The sequence below is a fragment of the Spinacia oleracea genome, chromosome 1 (genome assembly GCF_020520425.1).
Source record: "Spinacia oleracea cultivar Varoflay chromosome 1, BTI_SOV_V1, whole genome shotgun sequence".
Taxonomy (NCBI): domain Eukaryota; kingdom Viridiplantae; phylum Streptophyta; class Magnoliopsida; order Caryophyllales; family Amaranthaceae; genus Spinacia; species Spinacia oleracea.
Window position 1 is genome coordinate 38301619 of NC_079487.1, and position 25989 is coordinate 38327607.

The window sequence follows — 25989 nt, forward strand, 5'->3', positions numbered from 1 at the left end:
TCTAAGGTAATATACAATTTAACATAATACAATATATTTTTTCTTAAAGGTATGTTATTGTGTGACACTAGCTGTGATCGACTCTATAGAAACTGAAAATGGGTGGTTCTACCTCGCATGTAAGAAAGATTATAAAAAAGGTCAAGAGATGAATGATGATGCGGGGGTGACAAAGTTTTGGTGTGATAAGTGCAATACTAATGTTGAGCCTGTTCCAAGATTTAAAGTCCAAATTCGGGTTGTTGATGATTCTGGAAGTGCTTCATTTGTTTTATTTGATCATGAAGTGGTGCATATCTTGGGTAAATCTGCTTTATCCATAAGGGAATATCAGGCACAGGTAGTACACAATTCTATAATTTAATATTATCTTATTTGATGGTTTAAGTTTGTATGTAACCATGTTAATTGACACATATATTTGTTGATGGTGATGGCAGGAAGGCAATTCAGATTCATTTCCTAAAGATTTAGATGAACTTTTGGAAAGGAAGTATTTGTTTAAGATTAGGATTACAGATTATAATCTTACGCAAAATTGTCCAATATTCACAGTCACGAAAATCTCTGATGATGAAAACCTCATAAAGTCCTTCCAAGATGCTAATACTCCTGAAAAGGTAGTGTTAAGTTTTGTCGTAATCTATAGTATTATTTTGTATCCTTTACTAACCTTTTTTGGTGTTTTTTTCATATATATAGCAGCTTGAGCATGAGGAAATTGATGTTACTTCAAAGACTGTGAATATCGGAGAGGTATTAATATTATTATCTTTTACCATTATCTAAGTTCAGTTATAGATTTACATCTTAATACTATGTTCTTCCAGGGCTAAGCACTAACATTTATTTCAATATTATTGCAAACCACTATCACCATACACAATGAGGACATGGACGACAACTGTTCCAATAGTTGTATCACTCCAAACCAAAAAAGAAGTTCCAAAGATTTTGAAGACGATGGGAATCTTACATCTACTGAGCATTCTTCAAATAAGTACCATCGAATTATTTCGATTAAACAAGAAAAAGACACCGCGGATAACTAGAGTCATTATAGTTTACCTAGGCTTTTCGTTTTAATTATTTATTTTGGAACATTCCAATTATTATGCATTGCATTTATATGACGTGAGGGATGATATGTGAGTTATTTTTGCTTCCTTTAAGAGAATAGATTAAAATACATTTCCCAGTTTTCATTTTTCTAATTTGGTATATCTGCTTTTATCACTTGCCCACTGGTCACCAAATTCTAATTGCTCATGAATGCAAAGGCACACTGGTATGCAGTTAAGCTACGTTAACCTTTATAATATTTATCCAATTACTGAAGAGTTCATCTGACGTTCATTGGAATAACTACTTGGTTGCATTTATTTGCACAAAATTAACACACAAAAGAATATATTTTCCAGTAACCGCATGATGTCCAGGAATATTAACTTTATTAATGATACCCATTATAGAATTAAACTACTATTGCATGCATTTTCAGAATACAAGATGGTACTATTTTAAGTTGTCCCCTACACCTCAAGAAAGGGGTTTAAGAGGATAAACAGGTACCTGAGTATCAGGGGCATTATCATCAATGAAGGGTGCTGCAAGGCTGATAAATGACGCCTCACCTACACCAACAAGCCTGGGAAAGAAAGAAAGAAAATCCTATGAGTAAGATCAGAAAAATATGCAGAATAGTGACAGAACAGTGAACAGACAGGTTGAACTTACATCCGGAAAACGGATGTGGACCAGATATCCCACGAGCATGACTAATCAATTACAGCAATAGTCCATATCAACAATCCAACTCCAATTGCATATAAAAGTATTCACACTGCAAAGCCAAAAAAAGAGCCATTTACACTGTCATCAGTCTCATCACACAGCTTTGTGCACACCAACAGTAAATAATCACATCCCCTCGCAGTTACTTTGTGCACACCAACAGTAAATAATCACATCCACCCCATCTATAATTTAAAAAAATTCTTGAGTTTTGTATCATGTGAAGGACAAAATACACAGGGGAGAGTTGATAATGAGTTTAGCTGAAAAACTGACATTAAAAAATAATTATTGATCAGAAAAATTCCTAAATAGACATTGTACTAAAGGATTCATGTGCATACAAGTGCAGTTAAATATGACTGTGCCCTGTCCAATGTTCATATTGTGTGTGTGTTTCGGGTCACATGTTCATATTTTCCATCTGTCAGTACATTATCAAGAACCATAGTGTGGATTACAGGAAAAATAATCATTTGTGTAGCTCTTTGGACAGTAAAATAGGGATCCAATAGGTTTCCAAACATTATACTTTACAATATAATTTGATTTCAATATTGGTCGCCAACGTCCCTAACTTCGCTGCATTAAAAGACACAGACACCGCAAGATTTGCATATTATTCTCTATTATGAGGATGACAGCTATTCCCACCTAATTACATACAAGAGTATGATGTCGAGGCAGAAGTTGCGATGGACCTCAGACGAAAAAATGATGATCACATTACGAATAATAATAAAAAAGTATCTGTATAAAAAAAATGTTGCAGGGTACATATTCAAAAAATATGAAAATTAATAAAAAGTTTGTATAAATAAAATTCATATTAGTAAAAGAGAATTAGAAAGTCTGTAAAAATTATATTATATCGTTGTTTCAAATCTTAAAATTGACAATGTCAATAATATCTATTTGACTACTGTAAAAAATATATGTAATTATGTAAAATGTATATTTTACATATATAAATTAGGCACGAAATCAGTAAAAAGGAAGTAAATTCTCTGTAGAAATATATTATACCACTGTAAAATATCTACGGAAATATTATACAGAGTATAGATCAAGTATCTTTCTAAAAGAGAATTAGAAAGTTTGTAAAAATTATATTATATCGTTGTTTCAAATCTTAAAATTGACAATGTCAATAATATCTATTTGACTACTGTAAAAAATATATGTAATTATGTAAAATGTATATTTTACATATATAAATTAGGCACGAAATCAGTAAAAAAAGAAGTAAATTCTCTGTAGAAATATATTATGCCACTGTAAAATATCTACGGAAATATTATACAGAGTATAGATCAAGTATCTTTCTAAAATTATCACAAGTTGTCCTAAAATTATGGTAGGAATATCAAATCAGTAAAAGGGAAGTAAATACTCTAAGAAAATATGACTGCATATCAATTCAGTGAATATCAATCATGAGGGATGGAAGTAAACTGTCTGTAGAAATATTGTTCAAATTTGTGAACAAATAAGAAAATATCTTGCAAAGTTAAACATTAGGACATCTTAATAATTTGTTTTCCTTCAAAATCTTTGACACATCATTTCTACACATGAAACAATGGATCAGGGTGATAAGAAAAAAGCAAGGTTAAATCGATTAACAAAAATGAAGGAAAAGCATCAAAGGCTATCATATGAAGCACCAATGTCAGCAACTCAACCGAGAACACCACTTGGTGATATATCAAATGGTAGGTTTTTGTTTGTTCAAAGTTGTGTAATTTCAAAGAATTAATTAAAACGAATTTTTTACAAGCTACAAACTTATTAATATAGAGATTTTTTTAGTTTCCAATGGCAATGGAAAATCATCTGCAAGTCAAAATCAATTTCGTGCTCCGATTGTACTAGCAGCAATATCTCATAATAATGGAAAGGGCAATCCATGTTCTAGCATTGGGAATTGTTTTGGTACAAATGAAAATTCAATCCGTTCACTTATAGCGGGAAAACACATGATACAAAATGGAAGAATTCTACCAACAACAGAAACATATAGACCCGTGAGGTATAAGACGAACAATGCACTTTGTGCGAGTAGTTCTACAGGTATTCATTTTTTGATTTTTTTCATTTTATTGAAGAATATACCAATTTTGTGACATTAACAGTTCATCTATGGTTGCCTTTATAGCATCTGATCTCATTGATGATCTTCGTGGGAATGATTCAAATATTGACACAGAAGGTATGGACCACCCAAATATTTATCAACTTATAACGTTCTTTATAAACTGAATAAATGATAATGAGTTATAGTATTTATTATAACATCAGGGCATATTGATGAACTTAGTGAGGATGACGAGCATATTGACATAAAAGGTATGAACGATCATCAATAGATTTATCTTATTATGATTTAAGGAAATAATGTTATACTTATAGTTTTGGATTACATTATTTTAGTTTTAGTAAGACACTTACTGCTCATTTTCGTGAATGATTAGGTAGTAATATTTCCGGAGATAGTGCATCTGAAGGTACATATGTTGATTTATGTTCAAATATAAGTGTAGTATATTAATAGATTTTGCGATGTTATAATGTCATTTACATATCCTCAATACAATATCAAACATGAATGTAGGCTATTGGGACATTGGGGATCCAACACATACTTGTGAATATTGTGGGTAATAATGTGGTTTGAAGAGAGAGCAAGGAAAGATCGAGTTACAGATCCAAAGTTTTCACAATGTTGCATGCAAGGAAAGGTCCAACTTCCTAAGCTTCAAGAACCACCTCAAACACTTCAGAATCTCTATAAGACTAAAGGTGCTAAAAGCAGAAGTTTCCTTGATAATATACGAGCATTTAACATGATGTTTGCTTTTACTTCAATGGGTGGAAAGATTGATTCATCTGTGAATAGAGGACGTGGACCATCTACCTTTAGATTGCATGGCCAAAATTACCACAGGATAGGGAGTTTACTACCACCGACAGGATCATCTCCAAAGTTTTCACAGTTATATATATATGATACTGAAAAATGAAGTCTCCAACAGAATGCAATTTTTCAGGTATGTTTGTTATTTACTTACCAAAACCAGATATTTTAGAAGGTACTATCTTTATTCTAATATAAATTTTGGGTTTATATGCAGTTCAAGTAATACAAAAAACTCATTAGATGGTGCTATTGTTGAGGATCTTCGACATATGCTTGATGAACATAATCCCCTAGCAAAGGCGTTTAGAGGGGCAAGGGACCGATTTGAATCCAATAATCATCATGGCAGTGTTAAACTGAAACTCATTGGACGAAGAGAATCTGATGGAAGGACATATAATTTGCCTACTGCTTCTGAAGTAGCTGCTCTAATTGTTGGTTATATTGGAAGTTCTACGGAAGAAAGGGATATCATATTAGAGACGCAAAGCGGTCAATTACAACGTATAACTGAGTTGCATCCCTCTTATCTAGCCCTACAATATCCCTTATTATTCCCATATGGAGAGGATCGATACAGACTTGGTATTCAACTAAGGGACACATCCAAACGTCAAAAAAGAAAGAAACTGACTATGAGAGAGTTTTTGGCTTATAGAATTCATGAGAGACGTGATGAGGCCAAGACTCTTTTGTGGGCTCGGAAATTACTCCAACAATTTTTGGTTGATGGTCTTACAATGATAGAATCTGAAAGGTTGTGCTATGTCCGAACCCATCAAAAGAATTTGAGAGCAGATAATTACAAGAATGTGACAAAGGCTAGAATGGGAGAAAACACGAACTCTTTTTCTACCGGAAAACGCATTGTGTTACCTTCATCTTTTACCGGTGGTGCTAGATATATGGTTCAAAACTATCAGGATGCTATGGCTATTTGCAAATGGTATGGATATCCTGATTTGTTTATCACTTTCACTTGCCATCCAAAATGGCCAGAAATCATGAGATATGTGCAACAAAGAGGACTTAAACCAGAAGATCGACCGGATATTCTATGTAGAATTTTCAAAATCAAACTTGATCAGTTGACAAGAGATTTGAAGGATGGGAAAATATTTGGAGGAGTACAGTCAGGTGAGATTTCAATGGAATTTACAGATTTTTCTTTAAAAATGTACTTCTACTGGTCTGCATTATGCAGATAACGTACCAGAACTGCTCCAAATTGACAAATGACAAATTTTCTATAATGGAAGCAGTTGAGCTGATTTTTAGTTTGTACGTTGTAGGGTTGAGATTTACTTAGTTACATTGTTACTTTAGACATTTGTTTTATTTACTCCACAGATATTTATTTATTGTGTTTAGTGGGTAAAAAGATGCTCCTAAATAATTATAATATTATTTGATTATATGTGCAGTGATCTATACAGTTGAATTTCAAAAGCGTGGCCTACCTCATGCTCATATTTTGTTGTTCTTGAACCAAGAACAAGTATCTTAGTGGTGATGACATCGACAAGATTATTTCAGCGAAAATACCGGATAAAGAAACACATCCTAAGTTATATAACTTGGATAGAGATTGCATGTTTCATGGTCCATGTGGTTTACATAATGTTCAGGCCCCGTGTATGAAAGATGGGAAGTGTTCAAAACATTACCCTAAAAAGTTCAATGAAAGAACAACGATTGGTGATGATGGATATGCTAATTATAGGAGGAGGAATAACGGTAGGACAGTAGAAAAGAATGGAGTTACTTTAGATAATAGATATGTTGTTCCATACAATCCTTATCTACTCATGAAATATGGAGCTCATATCAATGTTGAATGGTGCAACCAATCAAGATCAATTAAATATCTTTTTAAATATATCAATAAAGTGTAGGGGAATACAGTTAAACATAATAACATGTGCGGAACAATCCCCAAAGCCAGGAAACATGTATAAAGCACAGATTAAACAAACTTACATTCGAAGCGTGTTTTCCACAATAATCCGTCAACGAACACGAACAAAGAACTCCACTTGTCGTTCCTCTACTTGGTTCACCAACACGATCAGATCCGTCTTGATTATCGTAGCTTAGACAATTGATCAAGAGATTTGCTTTTGGGATGAACACACTATGGAGGCACAGAGAGAATTAGGGTTCTCTGTTTTCTCCTAGGGTTGTGTGTAATCTGAATTGTGATTGTACTAAGTTGGAAATTAGGTTGTAAGGTTATTTACATAACCTTACTAACCGACCAAGCCAAGAGGCAAGGCCGGCTAGCAAGCCCGCAAGCCAAAACACACGGACACGCACAACTAGTGGGCAGTGGGCCGCGCTGCTGCTGTGTCGTGGTCTCGGCCCGCATGCACGCGCACAGCTCCGCGCCACAAGGGCCTCGCTGCTGCTGCGTTTGCTTTGCTTGCTCGCCTATGCGCGCGCCCATGGGCCTCGAGTGCTTCGTGCACTCGGCTCGTGGGCCGCTCCTTGTATTCGCGATTAAATATATTTCCGATACATTTATTTATCGTTTCGTATACGACGAATCACCGTCTTACGATACGATTTATTCATTTCGCCTAGCTTACGAATATTCGCGATAAGATATACGATTCCGATGCAAGGTCGTATCGTATAATACGTTTCCAACTTAAATCCCGAAAAGCTATTAAATGAATTTCCAATTCATTTAATCCGGTGATATGTTACGTGTCATTGGTGTGACCTTATAGGTTCAGTCAAGAGTAAGTTGTGAGTTCAATATCCATTAGAACTCACTGATCGGAAGCATTGCACCAGCTAGCTGTTCCGATCACTTGATCTCACCGAATTAATTGTTCGCAATTAATCTGAACTTTGGTATTAGACTTAATGCACCTTGGGTGAAGGACATATTTCCTTCAATCTCCCACTTGTCATTCAGACAAGTGTGCATCCACATTCCTTTGTCGCTTAGTGTTACTTACTGAACATAAGGTAAGATCCAAGCCATCCTTATTAGGTCCAGAAGTGTTTCTCGGATTACAGAGTTCAACTGTCAAACTTTTGCAGAAGGTTAAGCCTAACCATTCTGAGCACGGCCATGCATTTTTCAGTATCTAACTCTCCGAGAGGCCTTGTTACACAACAACACCATATCCTATCAAAGATAGGAGGACAATCCATTCTTGCAATCTATGAACACTCACTTTGATTCATAGTACACCCAATAACTGCTTTTATAGCCTCCTTTTACGGTGCGACGTTTAGCTAGTATCAAAGTGAACTAATTCTCAAACGAGCAGACATAATCGCTCATATTCTGAGGAACGGTTTCTAATCACCATTAATGAGAACTACCTATGACATGACTTTAATCTCTTAAAGCGTTCTCATGGTCAATCCGATACAAGATCCAATAAGTATCTATGCAAAATATTCTGACGTCCAGTCACTCTAGTTCAAGAAACAGAACTAAGTAATCTACTTGCAATCTAATCTTCATTAGTCATTGGTTGTCCACCTTTCAATGACCTGGATTAGGGATCCTTTGTGACTTCAATATTCAAGTTCACTTATGGGTGTTTCTTTGTCAAAGAATCCATCTTGACATCCCATTTGAATGATGTGAATCACATGGACTTATCATTTAATTCTAAACCACAATTAAATGAATATGAAATAAATAAATTTCATAAATATGAAATGGTTAAACCAATTGTTTTAAACATAGATCTAACAGATGTTCTAAAACAATACTTAGAAAATCAAAGCCATTCTCCAACATGCTTGATTCCCATGGTTGCTACATGTGCGTTGTGTTTAACTTGTGGCAACAGTTTAGTCAATGGATCCGCGACGTTGTCGTCAGTTCCAACCTTGCAAATCACCGCAGTATATGAAATCGCCGCAGTACGTGCTTGGACTTCTGGTGGCTCCTAGGCTCCTTTGCCTGGGCAATGGCTTCGCTATTGTCGCAATACAAAGCCACTGGTCCTTTAATGGAGGGGACAACACCAAGTTCTTCGATGAACTTCCGAATCCAAACAGCTTCCTTTGCTGCTTCTGAGGCAACAATGTACTCGGCTTCAGTTGTAGAATCCGCAATAGTGCTTTGCTTAGCACTTTTCCAGCTTACTGCTCCGCCATTGAGGCAGAACACAAACCCAGACTGTGATCTGAAATCATCTCTGTCGGTTTGAAAGCTTGCGTCCGTATAGCCCTTAACAATCAACTCATCTGTACCACCATAAACCAGAAACTGATCCTTAGTCCTTTTCAGGTATTTTAGGATGTTCTTGGCAGCAGTCCAATGTGCCTCACCTGGTTCTGACTGGTACCTGCTCGCTGCACTGAGTGCAAACGAAACATCCGGTCTTGTACAAATCATAGCATACATGATGGATCCAATAGCCGAAGCGTATGGAATTCCACTCATCTTTCTACGCTCATCAGATGTTTTGGGACACTGATTCTTGCTTAGATATACGTCATGTGACATGGGTAGATGGCCTCTCTTGGCTTCCATCATATTGAACCTAGCTAGCACTTTGTCAATGTAAGTGCTTTGGCTTAGTCCAATCATCCTCTTAGATCTATCCCTATAGATCTTGATGCCCAATATGTATTGTGCCTCTCCTAAGTCCTTCATTGAGAAACACTTCTCGAGCCAAGTCTATACAGACTCCAACATAGGAATGTCGTTTCCAATAAGCAGTATGTCGTCAACATACAAGACTAGGAATGCAATTTTACTCCCACTGACCTTCTTGTATACACAAGATTCGTCCTGATTCTTGATGAAGCCAAACATATTGACTGCTTCATCAAATCGTTTATTCCAACTCCTTGATGCCTGCTTTAGTCCGTAGATGGACTTCTTAAGCTTGCATACCTTTCCTTGGTTCTTTTGATCGACAAAACCCTCCGGCTGTGTCATGAACACAGTCTCTTCAAGAACACCGTTCAAGAAGGCAATTTTGACATCCATTTGCCATATTTCTTAGTCATGAAAAACGGCAATCGCAAGGATTATCCGAATAGACTTAAGCATCGCGACTGGAGAAAAGGTTTCATCGTAGTCAATGCCGTGAACTTGCCTGTAACCTTTTGCTACCAATCTAGCCTTGTATATGTATACAATTCCATCTTTGTCTTTCTTCAACTTGAAGACCCATTTGCATCAGATAGGTGTGAACCCATCCGGCAAATCAACCAAATCCCAGACTTGATTTTCAGATATGGAGTCTATTTCAGATTACATGGCCTCTAACCATTTAATGGAGCTTGGGCTCGTCATAGCTTGCTTGTAAGTCAAAGGTTCATCACTATCCAATATGAGAACGTCTAAACTTTCAGTCAAGAGGACGCCTGTCCATCTGTCCAGCTGAAAAATAGTTCTATTTGACCTACGAGGGGCAACAACGTTTTGAGGAACTACTCCCACTGGCTCTTCTAAAGACCTTGGAGGTTCATCAACTTGAACTGCTTCTAAAGAGTTCTGAGTTTGTTGTTCGTCTCGAATCTCTTCGAGGTCTATTATTCTCCCACTTGTCAATTTGGAAATATGATTTCTTTCCAAAAAGACACCTACTTTGTTGTCTGACTTGTTGTAGAAATAATACCCCATAGTTTCTTTTGGATACCCAACGAAGAAACATTTCTCAGATTTAGGTTGTAGCTTGTCCGAAATTAATCGCTTGACATATGCTTCGCAACCCCAAATCTTCAGAAAAGACAACTTTGGAAGTTTCCCAGTCCATAATTCGTATGGAGTCTTTTCAACAGCTTTTGACGGAGCACGATTCAGTGTGAGTGTTGCAGTTTGCAACGCATGTCCCCAGAACTGTAAGGGAAGTTCGGCCTGACCCATCATTGACCTGACCATATCGAGTAAGGTCCTATTTCTCTGTTCCGACACTCCATTGAGGTGTCCCCGGAGCAGTTAATTCAGAAAGAATACCGCATTCTTTTAGATGGTCATCAAACTCGTGGCTAAGATATTCACCTCCTCGATCTGATCTTAGAGCTTTGATTTTCTTGCCATTTTTATTCTCTACTTCATTTTGAAATTCACGGAATTTCTCAAACGATTCAGACTTGTGATTCATTAAGTAAATATAGCCATATCTACTGAAGTCGTCCGTAAACGTTATGAAATAGCTGAACTCACCTCTAGCTTTAGTACTCATAGGCCCACATACGTCCGTATGTATTAGCCCTAGTAGTTCGCTTTCTCTTTCTCCCACCTTTGAGAAAGGTTGCTTTGTCATTTTTCCAAGTAAACAAGATTCGCATTGATCAATCTTCTCTAAGTCGAATGATTCTAGAATTCCTTTCCGTTGAAGTAATTCCATGCGCTTTATGTTTATATGGCCTAATCGACAATGCCACAGAAATGTGAGATCCGAATCACCAGTTTTAGCTTTTTTGGTATTTATGTTATAAATGTGTTTGCTCGTATCTAGCACATAAAGACCGTTTTCTTGTTGTGCTGAACCATAAAACATTCCATTCAAAGAAAAAGAACAACTATTGTCTTTAAATTGAAAACTAAAACCTTTAGAATCCAAACTTGAAACGGAAATGATGTTTCTGGTGATACTAGGAACATAGTAACAGTTTTCTAGTTCCAAAACAAACCCACTAGGCAAAGAAATAAAATAAGATCCTACGGCTAATGCAGCAATCCGTGCTCCATTTCCCACGCGTAGATCCATCTCGCCTTTATCAAGCTTTCTACTTCTCCTTAGTCCCTGTGAATTGGAACATAAGTGTGAGCCACAACCAGTATCTAATACCCAAGAAGTAGAATTAGCAAGATTACAATGTATAACATACATACCTGAAGGAGAAGCAACGTTTCCGTCCTTCTTCTCTTCCTTTAGTTTGGGGCAATCTCGCTTGTAATGACCAATTTCATTACAATTGAAGCATTGCGATGTAGATGGAGAACGATCCTTCTTCATCTTCTTCTTGGATGGCGCCACTTGCCTTCCTGAAGTAGATGGAGATGCACCCTTGCGTTGGATCTTCTCCGGAACCTTTTTCTTGATTTTCTTACTCTTTACTTTTAGCGATGCTTGCTTATCACTTACAAAGTCCAATTCGTACTGATGAAGCAAGTAAATTAGTTCACTAAGAGTATTCTCCCTTTTCTTGGAGAAATAGAGTAGTTTGAATTTCTTATAACCAGGGTGAAGAGAATTCAAAAGTATTCCCGCAGCTGCAGAATCTGGGAATGGATCACCAAGTAACTCAAGCCGGTTGAGAAGCCCAACCATTTTCTTTGTATAAGTTCTAATTGGCGTCCGCTCTGTCATCTTAAGATCAATGACCCTTTCCCTTGCTTTTTGTCTTTTGACGTCAAAGCAACAACCCAGTGGAGCGTTAAGCTTTAGATCCTCAAATGAATTTACCAATTCAAAAACATTTTGGTCGACATGTTGACCACCATGTTGGAATCTACCACGACATATATCCCTAAGATGCCTTAGGAGTGCCCATGGCTCATATGAAATGAACCTTGCACTCCAATCATTGGGGATAGAGCCAAGAATAAGATCCATCACTAGCGACACGTGGCTTGCCCACGTACAGTGCTTTTCTGGAGTCATATCCTTTGAGTAATAGCTGGGGATGGGATGGTCAACTACATATTCAATATTGTTCCACCCGAGGACTTGCCGAAGCTTCCTCTCCCAATCAAGAAAATTTGATAGGTTCAATTTTACATCCAGAATTTCAGTTACTTTGAGGTTTGTTTTGATCGCGGGCATTTTGATTACTACAATCGAAAAGAATTTGCAATAAATAACCATTCATACAATTCAATAACTTTGAAATAAAAGCAAAACATGCAATCATGAAAGCTATTAAAACATTTCATTCATGCAAAAAGCAAAAACATGGTCCAAAATGAATGAAACGATTCCAAGACCCCAAAAGTCCTAAATCCTTAAGCAGCTTTAGCATGTCTTAAGTAGTTTAAGATTTTAGGTAAGAAAAACCTATTGCTAGTAATCTCCAAATTACTCTTGGTTAATAAATTAATGCCATAATTTATCCCATTGCCACAACTTAATGCCATTGTTGTTTGAGTTGCAACCACAATCAACGTGCTCCTTTAGGACGCCTTACCACCTAAGTCAACTAAAATAGCACCTCGCTTTAGCGTAAACATACTATCTTAGATCCTTAGATTTTTGTAAGTGTTGATTTGGAAGGCAATTTTTAAAACTCAATATTACTTGGACCTAGTTGTTTATATGTTGGTTCGATTATTTAGTGAACTTAAAACTAATCGATTCATAGGAAACAACCTGTTCATGCAAAGCATACATACATTCATACATTCACGCATAATATATATATATATATATATATATATATATATTAAATTGCATAAATAATTGGTGATCTAGTATGGCCCAAAACTTTTGTCTTGAAGCATCCAATATTCATCACCTCCTTGTTAGCTTGGCATCGTCTTGAATCTTCGTTCAAATGCTAACTTAAAGTTCTAAACTTAGAAATACTTGAAAATAATAAAATTACATCAAAATTTCCATGGTACGCAGACCATATTTAAAACTTTACATTCAAAGATAGAACGGTGCGCAGACCGTATTTAACTATCCTAAATTGGCCATACTAGTCACTTGGAGTACCTGCATTGCATAAAATATATATTCTACGCATTCACCCATTCGTATGCTAAAACGAATGGCCCATGTTAATATGCAAGTATTTACGTGAATTAATTAAAATTCACGTTCACATAAACGCGTCCTAAAAGAGTAATCAATTTCCATATTATTAATCCTTAGAATTTATTCTAATTAAAATGAATTTAATTAAAATAATGCGACCTACGAAATAATTAAAATAATTATTTCATTTTAATTTCATTTAGTGGCTCCCACTCAAACCAATAATTATTCCGGATAATTAATTATGAAATATTAAATTAAAACTCGCGGCCCGGCCCAAGCAAATAAAATATTAAATTAAATATCCCGTTAGCCCAAATTAATGCAAATATACGAAGCCCAACGAATTAAACGATTTAAAAAAAGTCTAATTGCTAAATCGGGCTAGGCTTGCGCCCAGCCCCGCCTTGCGTGAAGCCCAAGAGCACACGAGCATTGCCCGCGCACCCCCGGCCCCATCGTGCGTGAGGCCCAAGAGCACACGAGCATTGCCCGCGCACCCCCGGCCCCATCGTGCGTGAGGCCCAAGAGCACACGAGCAATGCCCGCGCGCCCCAGCCCCATCGCACCGCGTACCCGCAGCCATGCTACCCCTGCGTTGCGTGTGTTGTGCATCGAGTGTGCTGGACGTCGCAAGGCTTGCCCTTGCTTCGTCGCAGCCTCGCAAGCGTGCTCGCCTGCCCCTTCCTTGCCTAGCGCGCACGAGGCACGCAGCCTTGCTGCTGCTGCCCGTGTCGCATGGCTCGGCGAGTACAATGGCCTCGTATGGCTCGACGAGCCATACTTCCATCATGCCCATGTTCGTGTTTTTGATCCGTAAAACGGACCAATCTTAATTAAAATTAAATTTAATTCACGAACTTGCATTAATTTTATTTTTTTCAAAAAAAAAGTTACGATTTAATTTTCGAAAAAACAACGATTTTTAACGATTTAATAAACTTTAACGACAATCCAATTTCGTAGAATTAATAAATCAAGGGCTAACAATATTCAAACTTTCAAGAACGACCGAATCAACTTTAAAGGTTGAACTTTTAATTAATAAAATCCGAAACTTTATATCGTTCATAAACAATTAAATTTCAGATTATTAATAATTTGGTTTAAGTGCGATTAAAATTAACGAAACCATTCAAAATTTTAATCCAATAATTTTTAAAATTAGCCACTGACCATGAAATTATACCCCCTTCCCCAATTAACCGAATTATTAAACCAAAATTAATTAAAATTCAATTAGGGTTGTAAATTTTACGAATTGGGTAAAGGCAAAATTAGGGTTTATACTTATCGGAAAAATCTGAAATTTTTACCATAGATCAAGCATGTACCCAGAAACATTGTGCCAAAATTTCAAGCAATTCCGAGTAGTTTAGGTCGACCTTTTAATTGAATTACTGTCCGACACTTTTAATTTTTAATGAAAAATTAACAAAAACGCCCAAAAAACGATACTTCGAGGCCTGTTTTCGCAATTCTATTCCCATTAATTGATCTTAGAAAATCGTTTTCCATCATATTAGGGTTTTAAAAATCGAAAAAGCGAATATTTTTTATTTCGGAACTGCCAATTTCGCAATTAATCCCATAATTCGAAAAAATTCCGAAAAATCAACAAAAATTCCAAAAATTTCGACAATGCAAAAACAATAATAATCATGCTAATTCATGCTTTGAATACATAACGCTCTGATACCACTGTAGGGGAATACAGTTAAACATAATAACATGTGCGGAACAATCCTCAAAGCCAGGAAACATGTATAAAGCACAGATTAAACAAACTTACATTCGAAGCGTGTTTTCCACAATAATCCGTCAACGAACACGAACAAAGAACTCCACTTGTCGTTCCTCTACTTGGTTCACCGACACGATCAGATCCGTCTTGATTATCGTAGCTTAGACAATTGATCAAGAGATTTGCTTTTGGGATGAACACACTATGGAGGCACAGAGAGAATTAGGGCTCTCTGTTTTCTCCTAGGGTTGTGTGTAATCTGAATTGTGATTGTACTAAGTTGGAAATTAGGTTGTAAGGTTATTTACATAACCTTACTAACCGACCAAGCCAAGAGGCAAGGCCGGCTAGCAAGCCCGCAAGCCAAAACACACGGACACGCACAGCTAGTGGGCAGTGGGCCGCGCTGCTGCTGTGTCGTGGTCTCGGCCCGCATGCACGCGCACAGCTCCGCGCCACAAGGGCCTCGCTGCTGCTGCGTTTTCTTTGCTTGCTCGCCTATGCGCGCGCCCATGGGCCTCGAGTGCTTCGTGCACTCGGCTCGTGGGCCGCTCCTTGTATTCGCGATTAAATATATTTCCGATATATTTATTTATCGTTTCGTATACGACGAATCACCGTCGTACGATACGATTTATTCGTTTCGCCTAGCTTACGAATATTCGCGATACGATATACGATTCCGATGCAAGGTCGTATCGTATAATACGTTTCCAACTTAAATCCCGAAAAGCTATTAAATGAATTTTCGATTCATTTAATTCGGTGATCTGTTACGTGTCATTGGTGTGACCTTGTAGGTTCAGTCAAGAGTAAGTTGTGAGTTCAATATCAATTAGAACTCACTGATCGGAAGCATTGCTCCAGCTAGCTGTTCCGATCACTTGATCTCACTGAATTAATTGTTCGCAATTAATCTGAACCTTGGTATTAGACTTAATGCACCTTGGGTGAAGGACACATTTCCTTCATAAAGGTCATGATCGAGTAACTGCATCAGTAAGTCAAGCAGGTGGAGATGAGGAGAATAACCACAACAAAGACGAGATAAAGTCGTACTAGGATTGCAGGTAAGTCTCCTATAACATTAACGACCTTACATGTATTTTTTTTTAAACTATTTGCTAATAACATTATATTTAAGATTGACTATGTCGCATGAATGAATGGTCGAGCATTGGCAACTAAATATATGATAGAGTATATGACTTATAAATTTCTTCATTCGTAACATATTCAGACTTTTTCATGAAGGGGCATTCATACACTAAATGTGTTAGCACTGAGCATTTTATATTAGGTCGTACGAAGTTTTACCATCAAAGTCATCAAGAATTGTTTTTAATAAGGACTCCACTGTACACACCATTTAGGAGCTAAGACAATTTTTTATAACTAGATTATCATACCACAGAACATCATACACTATTTGATCATGATAATGATAAAAAAAATATGGTACCAAAAAAATCTGCCAAAGACACACACCATAATTGACATACCTGTAATGTTAGTGCTCTATGTGGCTGACCATACCAGACCTCATAGTCAGCAATATCTCGCAGTCGAAAGTCCTGCACAAATTTATCACATTAATTTCAAGCAGTTAAACTCCCAGAATAAAACAAGTAAATAAAACCTATTATTTATAAAATCTCCTGATGATTTCATGTTAAAATGAGAAAATAAAAAAATTAAACTATTATAAAATCCCCTGATGATTTAAGAAACAACCATCAAATGTTTGAAAAAAAATAAAATTGGATGAAACATTAAGGCGCATTAAGCCCACTACCGGTAAATATATCTTGATATTGATTCTCACATGATGTTCAGAATATAATTTAGATTGAATATGGAACAACTCTAAAAAGAGCAAAAACATATCAGTCTTTATATAGAAAATAATAGATATATAGATGCATAAACTATATGAAGCAGAATGTAAGAATATGATATATGAAGCAAAAATAATACAAAATGTAAGGCAAAATGTATGAATACGATTAGAGAAGAACACACACTTATATAAGTAGGCAACTGTTCCCAGAATTACAAACATCGCACAATTATGAAAAAAATCCCCACATTACTTCATAAAAGTGCAACTCATAACATAAGAGTGATCTTGCTCTTTAGTTCAAATGTCAGCAAAAGTCATTACATAACTATAAACAGATGCTTCAGAGCTTAAATATAAGAATGTTTAATATGATGTACTAAAGCTATCCATACATGCAGTTAAATATCAGTTACATAATAAATGCATTATATAAGATTGGAAATCATTTTGATTGCACCCTAAATCTTGTCAGAATATTGTTGCTGCCCTTTTTTCAAACAATTGAATATATAGGACATTACAAGGATTATTTTGAATGAATTATAATTTAATTATGTTTCTTATTCATCAATTTTAAGTCATTAAAATTACAGGTACATTTCTCCATGTGAAGCAGTTTGGAGAATCCTTGGATATGATATTCATTATCGAACTCCATCAGTTCAAAGGTTGAGCTTTCATCTACCTAATGAACAAAGTATTGTATTTGAAGATGATGAGCCACTCGATAACATTATTAACAAACCCGGAATTGACCAGACAATGTTTTTGGGCTGGATGGAATTGAATAAAACAGATCCAATAGCAAGACAATTAACTTATGCTGAAATTCCAACAAAGTTCGTGTGGAACAAGGATGGAAGTAGAGAATGGAGCACGAGGAAACAAAGATTATCTATTGGGAGAGTATATTATGTACCTCCGGGCAGTGGAGAATTGTACTATTTGAGTGCTTTGTTGAATACAATTCAAGGTGCAACATGTTACAAAGACATCAGGATTGTTAATGGTGTATTGTACTCCTCATTCAAAGAAGCTTGCTATGCACGTGGATTACTAGATGATGACAAAGAATATATTGATGGTATGACAGAAGCAAGTTTTTGGGGATCAACACAATATTTAAGAAGTCTTTTGTGACTTTATTGTTGTCAGGCAGTATGTCTAGACCCGAATTTGTATAGGAGCAAATATGGAAATTCCTTGGAGACGATATTCTTCATAGGCAAAAACGTATCCTCCAAATACCTGGTACGGCGGAATTTTAAGGTTACTTATCGTATTTTAAGAATTCCAAAATTTTATTTGAATTCTAAAAATAATTTTTGTATGAACAACCCTTTCTAATATAATATTTTGCAAAAATGATTGTATAACTAATCAATTTCTTTTCTGATTTTTTATTTTTATTTATGATTAGACTTGCAGTTAAGTGAAGACCAAATCAAGAACTACACTTTAGCCGAGATAGAGAAACTACTTCGATGTAACGGACGCACTCTTGCACATTTTCCTCCAATGCCGTTTCCAGATCAGATTTTAGTCTCTGATGGTCTTAACAAACTAATCTAAGAAGAACTTCGTTATGATAGAACATCCTTAGACATAGAGCACAAAAGATTAGTTTCATTTCTTACTGATGAGCAGAAAGAGGTTTATGAGGAAATAATGGGTGCTCTGGCAGAAGATAAAGGGGGTGTTTTCTTCCTTTACGGATATGGAGGCACAGGAAAAACATTCATGTGGAAAACTCTATCGGCGGCTATTAGATGCCAAGGTGAAATTGTACTTAATGTGGCATCAAGTGGAATTGCGTCTCTTCTTCTTCCCGAAGGCAGAACTGCTCATTCTAGATTTGCAATTCCTATCAATGTGAATGAAGATACAACTTGCGATATTAAACAAATAGCACCATTGGCTGAACTTTTAATTAGGACAAAGCTCATTATTTGGGATGAAGCACCAATGGTTAACAAGTTTTGTTTTGAAGCTCTAGATAGAAGTTTGAGAGATATTCACAGATTTTCAAATCCAAATAGTATGGAACAACCATTTGGTGGAAAGGTTGTTGTTTTTGGAGGAGACTTTCGACAAATTTTACCGGTTGTCCCAAAGGGAAGTCGTCAAGATATTGTTTTTGCAGCCATAAACTCTTCCTATTTATGGAATTTTTGTCGAGTGTTATCTCTGACACGAAACATGAGACTGCAAGTGGGAAGTTCAGAAGATTCAAATGAGATTAGAGAATTTTCAGAGTGGATATTGAGAATCGGAGATGGTAAGGAAGGAGAACCTAATGATGGGGAGACTACCATAGAGATTCCAGATGATGTGTTGATTAGAGATGTAGCAACTAATCCTGTTGCAGCAATTGTTGATAGTATCTACCCATCTGTCTTGGAGAACTTGGATGACCCAAAGTTTTTCCAAGATAGAGCTATTCTTGCTCCAACAAACGAGTGTGTAGAGGAGGTAAATGAACATTTGCTGTCCATGATATCAGGAGAACATGATATCAGGAGAACAGAAAATATACCTAAGTTCATATAGTATTTGCAAAGCAGATATACGGGGTAATCAAGAGCTATATACAACTGACTTCTTAAACAACATCAAGTGTCCTGGGCTACCGAATCATACCCTAAAACTGAAGGTAGGAGTCCCTGTTATGTTACTTAGGAACATAGACCACCCTTCTGGTTTATGTAATGGTACGAGATTAGTGGTTACACAGTTGGGTAACCATATAATTGAGGCTAAAATCCTATTGGGAAGCAACATTGGTCACAAAGTTTTCATACCTCGACTACTCTTGACCCCACCTGACACAAAATTGCCTTTCAAGCTTCAGCGTAGGCAATATCCATTGGTTGTTTGCTTTGCTATGACTATAAACAAAAGTCAAGGCCAATCTCTTTCACATGTAGGTCTATATCTTCCTAGACCGGTCTTTAGTCATGGGCAACTATATGTTGCAATTTCAAGGGTTACCAGGAAAAGTGGGTTGAAAATTTTGATATGTGATAAGGATGGCCGTACATATAATACTACCCAAAATGTAGTAAACAAAGAAGTATTCCAGAATTTAGGTTAACGAGGTAATTTTAACTTTTGTTATTTATTAACCGACTTCACTATATATTTTAAGTGACAATTTAAAACAAATATTTCATATGTTTATTGCAGATACATTATGAGATATCATGTCCTGCTGTGGAATACAAGAGAGGCATAGTGGGCAAACTTTAGTTTATGTCAACTTTCAATTGTTTATTTTATTTTTATTTTCCTTTTTTATAGTTCAAACACATAAATCGGAACTTACAGGATTGGTGTTTTACCTTGAGTAATTTAACTTGGTATTTTTCATCTTTATTAAATAAACATAATGCATGCATGCTAAAACTTAAATCAGATTGGTCCCTATATTGAATAATAAAATCAGTGAACTTACAAAAACAAAAACATAAAATGAGTAATAAGCAATTTTCTTTTGCATGAACATGGTGCTTGCATCACAAAAATAAACTTTGAGATTGTAATTAGTTGTAAAAAATATCTATAATGTTAAACAGGATCTCTGAGTAAATTTGATAAAAAGAAACTTACAGGTCCAACAAAAATTCGAAAGATATGTCTTTCCTCCAATGGTAGTGATCAGATCTCACCTTTTTCGAAAAAATTATCCCGATCTAATTTTTCAATAAGCACAGAAGATCTTTCAATATCCTGAATTCTACCAAAATTATAGTTACCATGAAAGATTTATAATTATAAAATGCAAATTCAACAGTATTTTGTTAAAATCAATTGCAAAATAAACAAAATTATCTTACCAGAGCGTTGGTAGGGAGGAGGAACGAAGGAGATGGTAATCGCTTGTATGCATGCGTCCCAAACAATAAATCAATTTATTTGTTTACTCATGTCAACTCAAGCGTTCCTGAACCGTGGCAGGTGAAAAATCTGATACTTTTCACTATAATTATCAAAATCAAGAGATTTTTTCTGAAACTTTGAGATAGAATTAGACTTGGAGAAAACAAGAAGCAACCTATAATAAGTGGCCTTCAAGGTTGCAATTAGCTGTTTTGTTTGACAGTTGGGATGGATTTCTGAGAACTTTTTGTGAATTGAGGCTATGGTGATTGTTTGGTTGGAGAAGATGAATGGGGGTGGCAGAAGAAACGAGAAGGTTTCCCACTGATTTTTTTTTTCTTCTTTTTTTTCCTTTTTTTTTTGTTTTAGATATTACCACGTTCTCCTGACAAACTTACCCTTTCTTGGTCAAATTCAAAGATACTACTCCCTCCGTCCCATAATATAGTGCCCGTTTGACCAAAATCACGGTTATTAAGGTAAAGGATAACATTGATAATAAAAACAATAATGATTTGTACTTTCAAGATAAAGTACATGTTAGTTGGCAAAAATGGAGAGATAAATTATAGATTAAAGGTGTGTACATAATAAATAGGCCTAAAAAGGACAAAAATCAAGCACATGGGTTGAATAAAAGTCAAAAAGTACAATTTTCAAAGTAAAAATTAATGGTTTAAAATAGAAATAGGCACATCATTTAGGGACACCATTTTAGGAAAACAGGCACTATATTATGGGACGGAGGGAGTAGCACAGTAGCACGTTCCTTGGTTTCCTACTCTTAACCAACTTAATCTCATTAGTTCCTACAGTTTTTAATTTTAATTTTATTTTAACTGTTACTTTTATTAATAGATTTTACATTTTAATTTTATTTTTATTGTTCCTTGGTTTCTCACTCCTAACCAACTTAATTACTCATTATTGTTACTTATTTACATATTTTTATTACATTTAAAAAAAAATGATTATATATTCTTATAATCAATATTAATGTTATAATCTTCGTGGTCATAGAGAATGGTAGGATATAATAAAAATAATTAATTTATAATCTCCTTACATTTTGATGCAGATAACTAACTAAGTTTCACCAATTCTCTCATAATTAGCGAGATTATGGGCTTTAATAACTTGGTGTCGTTTAAGCTTATTACATATAACTACAAGATACGACCAAACATGTTCGCCTATTTCAAAATAATATCCGATATTTTTATAAAGTTTAGTGGTATGAAAAAATTATTTGTTACAATTTACGGAGTACATTTTTAGGAGTACCTTCTAAATTATTTTGGATTACCGTGCGTGGCACGGGTCCTGCACTAGTTTATTAAAATAATTTAGTTAGGTTTGGGATAAAAAAAAAGAAATGTAAAACAGAAAAAGAAGATTAAGAATAATAATTTATGTGATTATAACTCCACTGGTCGAGATTTTGTCAATATCATCACTCTTGGAATTTTCAAAACTGAAGCCCATTTTTTAACAAAAAAAAAGAGTCAAGCCCATTTGTAAATTTCTCCTATCTGGCTATCATGCCTATCAACACTCAAAGCACAACAAATAGCCCACATATATTGCGCAAATCTCAACCGTTAAGTAATAGAGGGCCAAGATTTGCGTACCTATATAAATTACAGCTTTCCTCAATCTGTAATTGAATCCGAACGCTACAAAACCCTAGAGCGCAGTCTCTCTTTCTCGTTCATTTCCTCTCAGCCGCAACTCTTTCCTTGCAACCATGAAGGTTTGTTCATCTTAAGAATTTATGGGATTTTTCACTGATTGTGTGAATTCGTTGTATGTGAATTAAGATTCGACGGACATTTTCTGGTTTTGTTGATTTTAAATTTAGATTTTGTTGGGTGTTTGCAGTTCAATATCGCCAACCCTACTACAGGGTGCCAGAAGAAGCTCGAGATCGACGACGACCAGAAACTGTGAGTTTTTCTTCATAAATTTTCTGTAGTTTTATAATTATTTAAATCAGGGAGTTTGAATGTATTGTAATTATACTTGTTTTTGGGATTGTATTTGGTTTGGATGTGCCCATTTTTCCGATTTTGCTCCCTGGTTACATTGATTGCTAAGACACTATTAACCCCTGTTATTCTCGTGAATCATGTGTGGCAATTCTCAATTAGAGTGTTTTTTCTGTGTTTTACAGAGGTGGATTCCTTTTTTAATTTCGGCTTTCTGTGTTTCATTGGGTAATATTTGATTAAATGTGTGATTAAGGTGTTGAATTAACTGAGATGTGGGGATTCTTTCTTGTGGTGTTTTTTTAATAACTTCGGTTGGGGCTAATTGTGTATTCATCATGGTGTTGAACCATCTTCAAGGTAGTTTAGATAAAAGATTTGTCTTTTGAGACTGTATAAAATAGATATTTCATTAATCATAAAATCTATATGATTGTCGGCAATCGTTAGCGTTGCTGGGGCTCTTTGCTCTTGGAGCAGATGGTGCTTTCAGCCCTTTGCGTTGCCCATAATTTTTGAGCCAACCAATGCTTGCATTACTGCCTTTGATTTTAATGGCTGCGTGCACTCAGGTTCTCAGATATATCACATTTAGGGGGTGTTTGGTATGACATTTATTAGCGCAAGAAAAACAAGTAACAATTGCCGTTACTTTTTGTTTGGTTAGTGATGGGAAGTAACAATTACCGTTTCTTGACGGTAACACATCCCCCATTTTGTTTCCGCTCAAAAACCCAAGGAAACAAAAACTGTTTCCATTGGCTCAAACACTCATCAAACTGTCATTCATCTATCTTCATGACCGTTTATCATCAACCTTTGATCATCATCATCCACCATCAACATCAATTGAAACGGTTCAAGGGTTGCAGCATTTGATCATCATCATCCACCAACATCATCATTAACATCAACAGATTTCTGGGTTATTTAAGATTGATCTGTTTGTTTTCATGATGATTGAACATGATGACGATTGATGGTCGCGATTTGATGTTGTTGGTGGATGATGATGATTAACGGTTGTGATGATGGATGATGGTAATAGCTGATGACTTCCGTGAGCCATGATCTGCTTTTACAATGATCTGTTTTTGATGATCTGCTGTAATGATTTTGAGTTTTGATGGTCTGATGATTTTGTCATTTTGATGATGAATAAAAGAAAAAAGAAAAAGATCAAAAAAGACAGAATTAATTGAAGAGGAAAAAAAAGAGATTGCTTGTAGTTAGAGGAGAGAGAGACGTGTGAAATAGATGAGAGAGAATTATAAAAGTGGAGGAATCTTGTGATTAACAGTACCAATGTTTTCATTTTTCTTTTTCTTTTTTTCAATTGAAAGAAATATGCATAATAAATGAAAGTAGTGTTTCCTTTCCATTCCATTACTAATCATACCAAACAAAAAGAAAGGGAATGTATTATAATTGTTTCCATTCCATTATAATACCAAACAATCATTTAAGGTAACATTTTTTATTACCATTTCCCCTTCTTAAAAAATCCTTTCCATTCCATTTCCCAGTGATCTTACCAAACACTCCCTTAATTACTTGCTCATTATTTGTGATTGTTATCTGTGGATGTTCTTTGAATCCTTGCCATGTCTTGTTTCGTTTTATTAAACTGTTACCTTCGTTTACTTGGGTAGCTGAAATGTGCGGGGTTTCTTTAAACTTCGGTTGGGGATTGTGTATTCGGTGAACTGATTTTATGAAGTTTAGATGGGAGACTTACCTAGTAAGACCCTACGTAATAGGTATTTCATCAGTTATCATCACATTGATTAGTTAAATGGATATGTGTTTGATTGCATAGAACTAAATAAGACTATTACCATCATCCGCTCTATTTGTTTGTCTGAGCTCATAAACCTTTGGTGTTGAACAGCCGAGCTTTCTATGACAAGAGGATCTCTCAGGAAGTCAATGGAGATGCTCTCGGAGAGGTGTGAATACTTTTGTTATAATGCATTTCTTAAATTAATGACTAGAAGATAATATTTAATTAAAATCTAATGATGCAGGAATTCAAAGGATACGTTTTCAAAATCATGGGAGGATGTGACAAGCAAGGTTTCCCCATGAAACAGGGTGTGCTTACTCCTGGAAGAGTTCGCCTGTTGCTCCACCGAGGTTTGTGACCTTTACTTTGTTTCCCATATTTTCGCTTCATATTTTGTTCTCTAATATAATTTGTTTGGTGGAAAATTATGCAAGTAATTGCAAATTCCCCTAAAGAAAAATGAGTAATTGCATGCTGTTAAGATATTTGAGAGCTGCTACAGTTGGTTGGCATTGTTTTTCTATAATCTAAAGTATATATAACTTGTAGGAACATCTTGCTTCCGTGGTCACGGAAGACGTGATGGTGAGCGTCGTAGAAAGTCAGTGCGTGGGTGCATTGTGAGCCAGGATTTGTCTGTGTTGAACTTGGTTATCGTTAAGAAGGGTGATAACGATCTTCCCGGTCTCACTGACACTGAAAAGCCAAGGATGAGGGGACCAAAGAGAGCGTCCAAGATCCGAAAGCTTTTCAACCTATCCAAGGAGGATGATGTTCGCAAGTATGTCAACACATACCGAAGGGAGTTCACCAACAAGAAAGGTACCAGTTTTTTGTATCCTTGTTAATTAAGATTTAATGTAGTTTCTTTCCTGACATTTCATTTCCTCTTATTGGTGGGACGGGACAGGCAAGAAGGTTAGCAAGGCTCCTAAGATCCAGCGTCTTGTTACTCCATTGACCCTCCAAAGGAAGCGCAGAAGAATCGCACTGAAGAAGAAGAGGATCTCTAAGGCCAAGTCTGATGCTGCTGAGTACCAAAAGCTCCTTGCATCAAGGTTGAAGGAGCAGAGGGAGAGGAGAAGTGAGAGTTTGGCCAAGAGGAGGTCTAAGATTTCTGGTGTTACCAAGCGACCATCTGAAGCTGCTTAAGTTGCCTTTTTGTTGGTTAAGTCTTTGTCATGAGATAATTCAAAATCTAGCATCATCTTTTTTGAATTAGGAGAGTAACATTCCTGTTGATGTTTGTTTTTCCGTAGTTGTTGCGTATCTTAGACAGTGTAATATGATTTCTATATGAATTACCATTTCTATCTAGTTTGCCTGAGACAGTGCATAGTTTTAT

At 35.9% G+C, this 25989-nt stretch overlaps 3 protein-coding genes across 3 annotated transcripts; all 3 read left to right on the top strand.

Moving 5' to 3' along the window:
* Positions 1–4460: 4460 nt before the first annotated feature.
* LOC110774775 (uncharacterized) lies at positions 4461–19541 on the top strand. The gene is made up of 7 exons (XM_056833212.1): positions 4461–4789; positions 4929–5851; positions 6139–6212; positions 6343–6554; positions 17585–18075; positions 18151–18242; positions 18639–19541. Exons 1-7 carry the CDS (start codon positions 4461–4463, stop codon positions 19539–19541), a joined length of 3024 nt encoding a protein of 1007 aa, XP_056689190.1.
* Positions 19542–19659: 118 nt separating this feature from the next.
* LOC130463925 (uncharacterized) lies at positions 19660–20240 on the top strand. Its single transcript, XM_056833217.1, has 2 exons — positions 19660–20064; positions 20178–20240. Exons 1-2 carry the CDS (start codon positions 19660–19662, stop codon positions 20238–20240), a joined length of 468 nt encoding a protein of 155 aa, XP_056689195.1.
* Positions 20241–22484: 2244 nt separating this feature from the next.
* LOC110774771 (40S ribosomal protein S6-1) lies at positions 22485–25975 on the top strand. The gene is made up of 6 exons (XM_021979359.2): positions 22485–22623; positions 22752–22816; positions 24750–24807; positions 24886–24994; positions 25194–25466; positions 25555–25975. The coding sequence occupies exons 1-6, from the start codon at positions 22618–22620 to the stop codon at positions 25794–25796; spliced, it is 753 nt and encodes a 250-aa protein (XP_021835051.1). The 5' UTR covers positions 22485–22617; the 3' UTR covers positions 25797–25975.
* The last annotated feature ends 14 nt before the right edge of the window (positions 25976–25989 follow it).

Coding starts and splice junctions, on each gene's coding strand:
- LOC130463925 (XM_056833217.1), top strand. CDS start 19,660: ATGTTACTTAGGAACATAGACCACCCTTCTGGTTTATGTAATGGTACG. Junction 20,065..20,177: donor AAAATGTAGTAAACAAAGAA/GTATTCCAGAAT, acceptor TGTTTATTGCAG/ATACATTATGAGATATCATG.
- LOC110774771 (XM_021979359.2), top strand. Junction 22,817..24,749: donor ATCGACGACGACCAGAAACT/GTGAGTTTTTCT, acceptor GGTGTTGAACAG/CCGAGCTTTCTATGACAAGA. Junction 24,808..24,885: donor ATGGAGATGCTCTCGGAGAG/GTGTGAATACTT, acceptor CTAATGATGCAG/GAATTCAAAGGATACGTTTT.
- LOC110774775 (XM_056833212.1), top strand. CDS start 4,461: ATGTGGTTTGAAGAGAGAGCAAGGAAAGATCGAGTTACAGATCCAAAG. Junction 5,852..6,138: donor ATTTGGAGGAGTACAGTCAG/GTGAGATTTCAA, acceptor TTATATGTGCAG/TGATCTATACAGTTGAATTT. Junction 6,213..6,342: donor TGTTCTTGAACCAAGAACAA/GTATCTTAGTGG, acceptor CATAATGTTCAG/GCCCCGTGTATGAAAGATGG.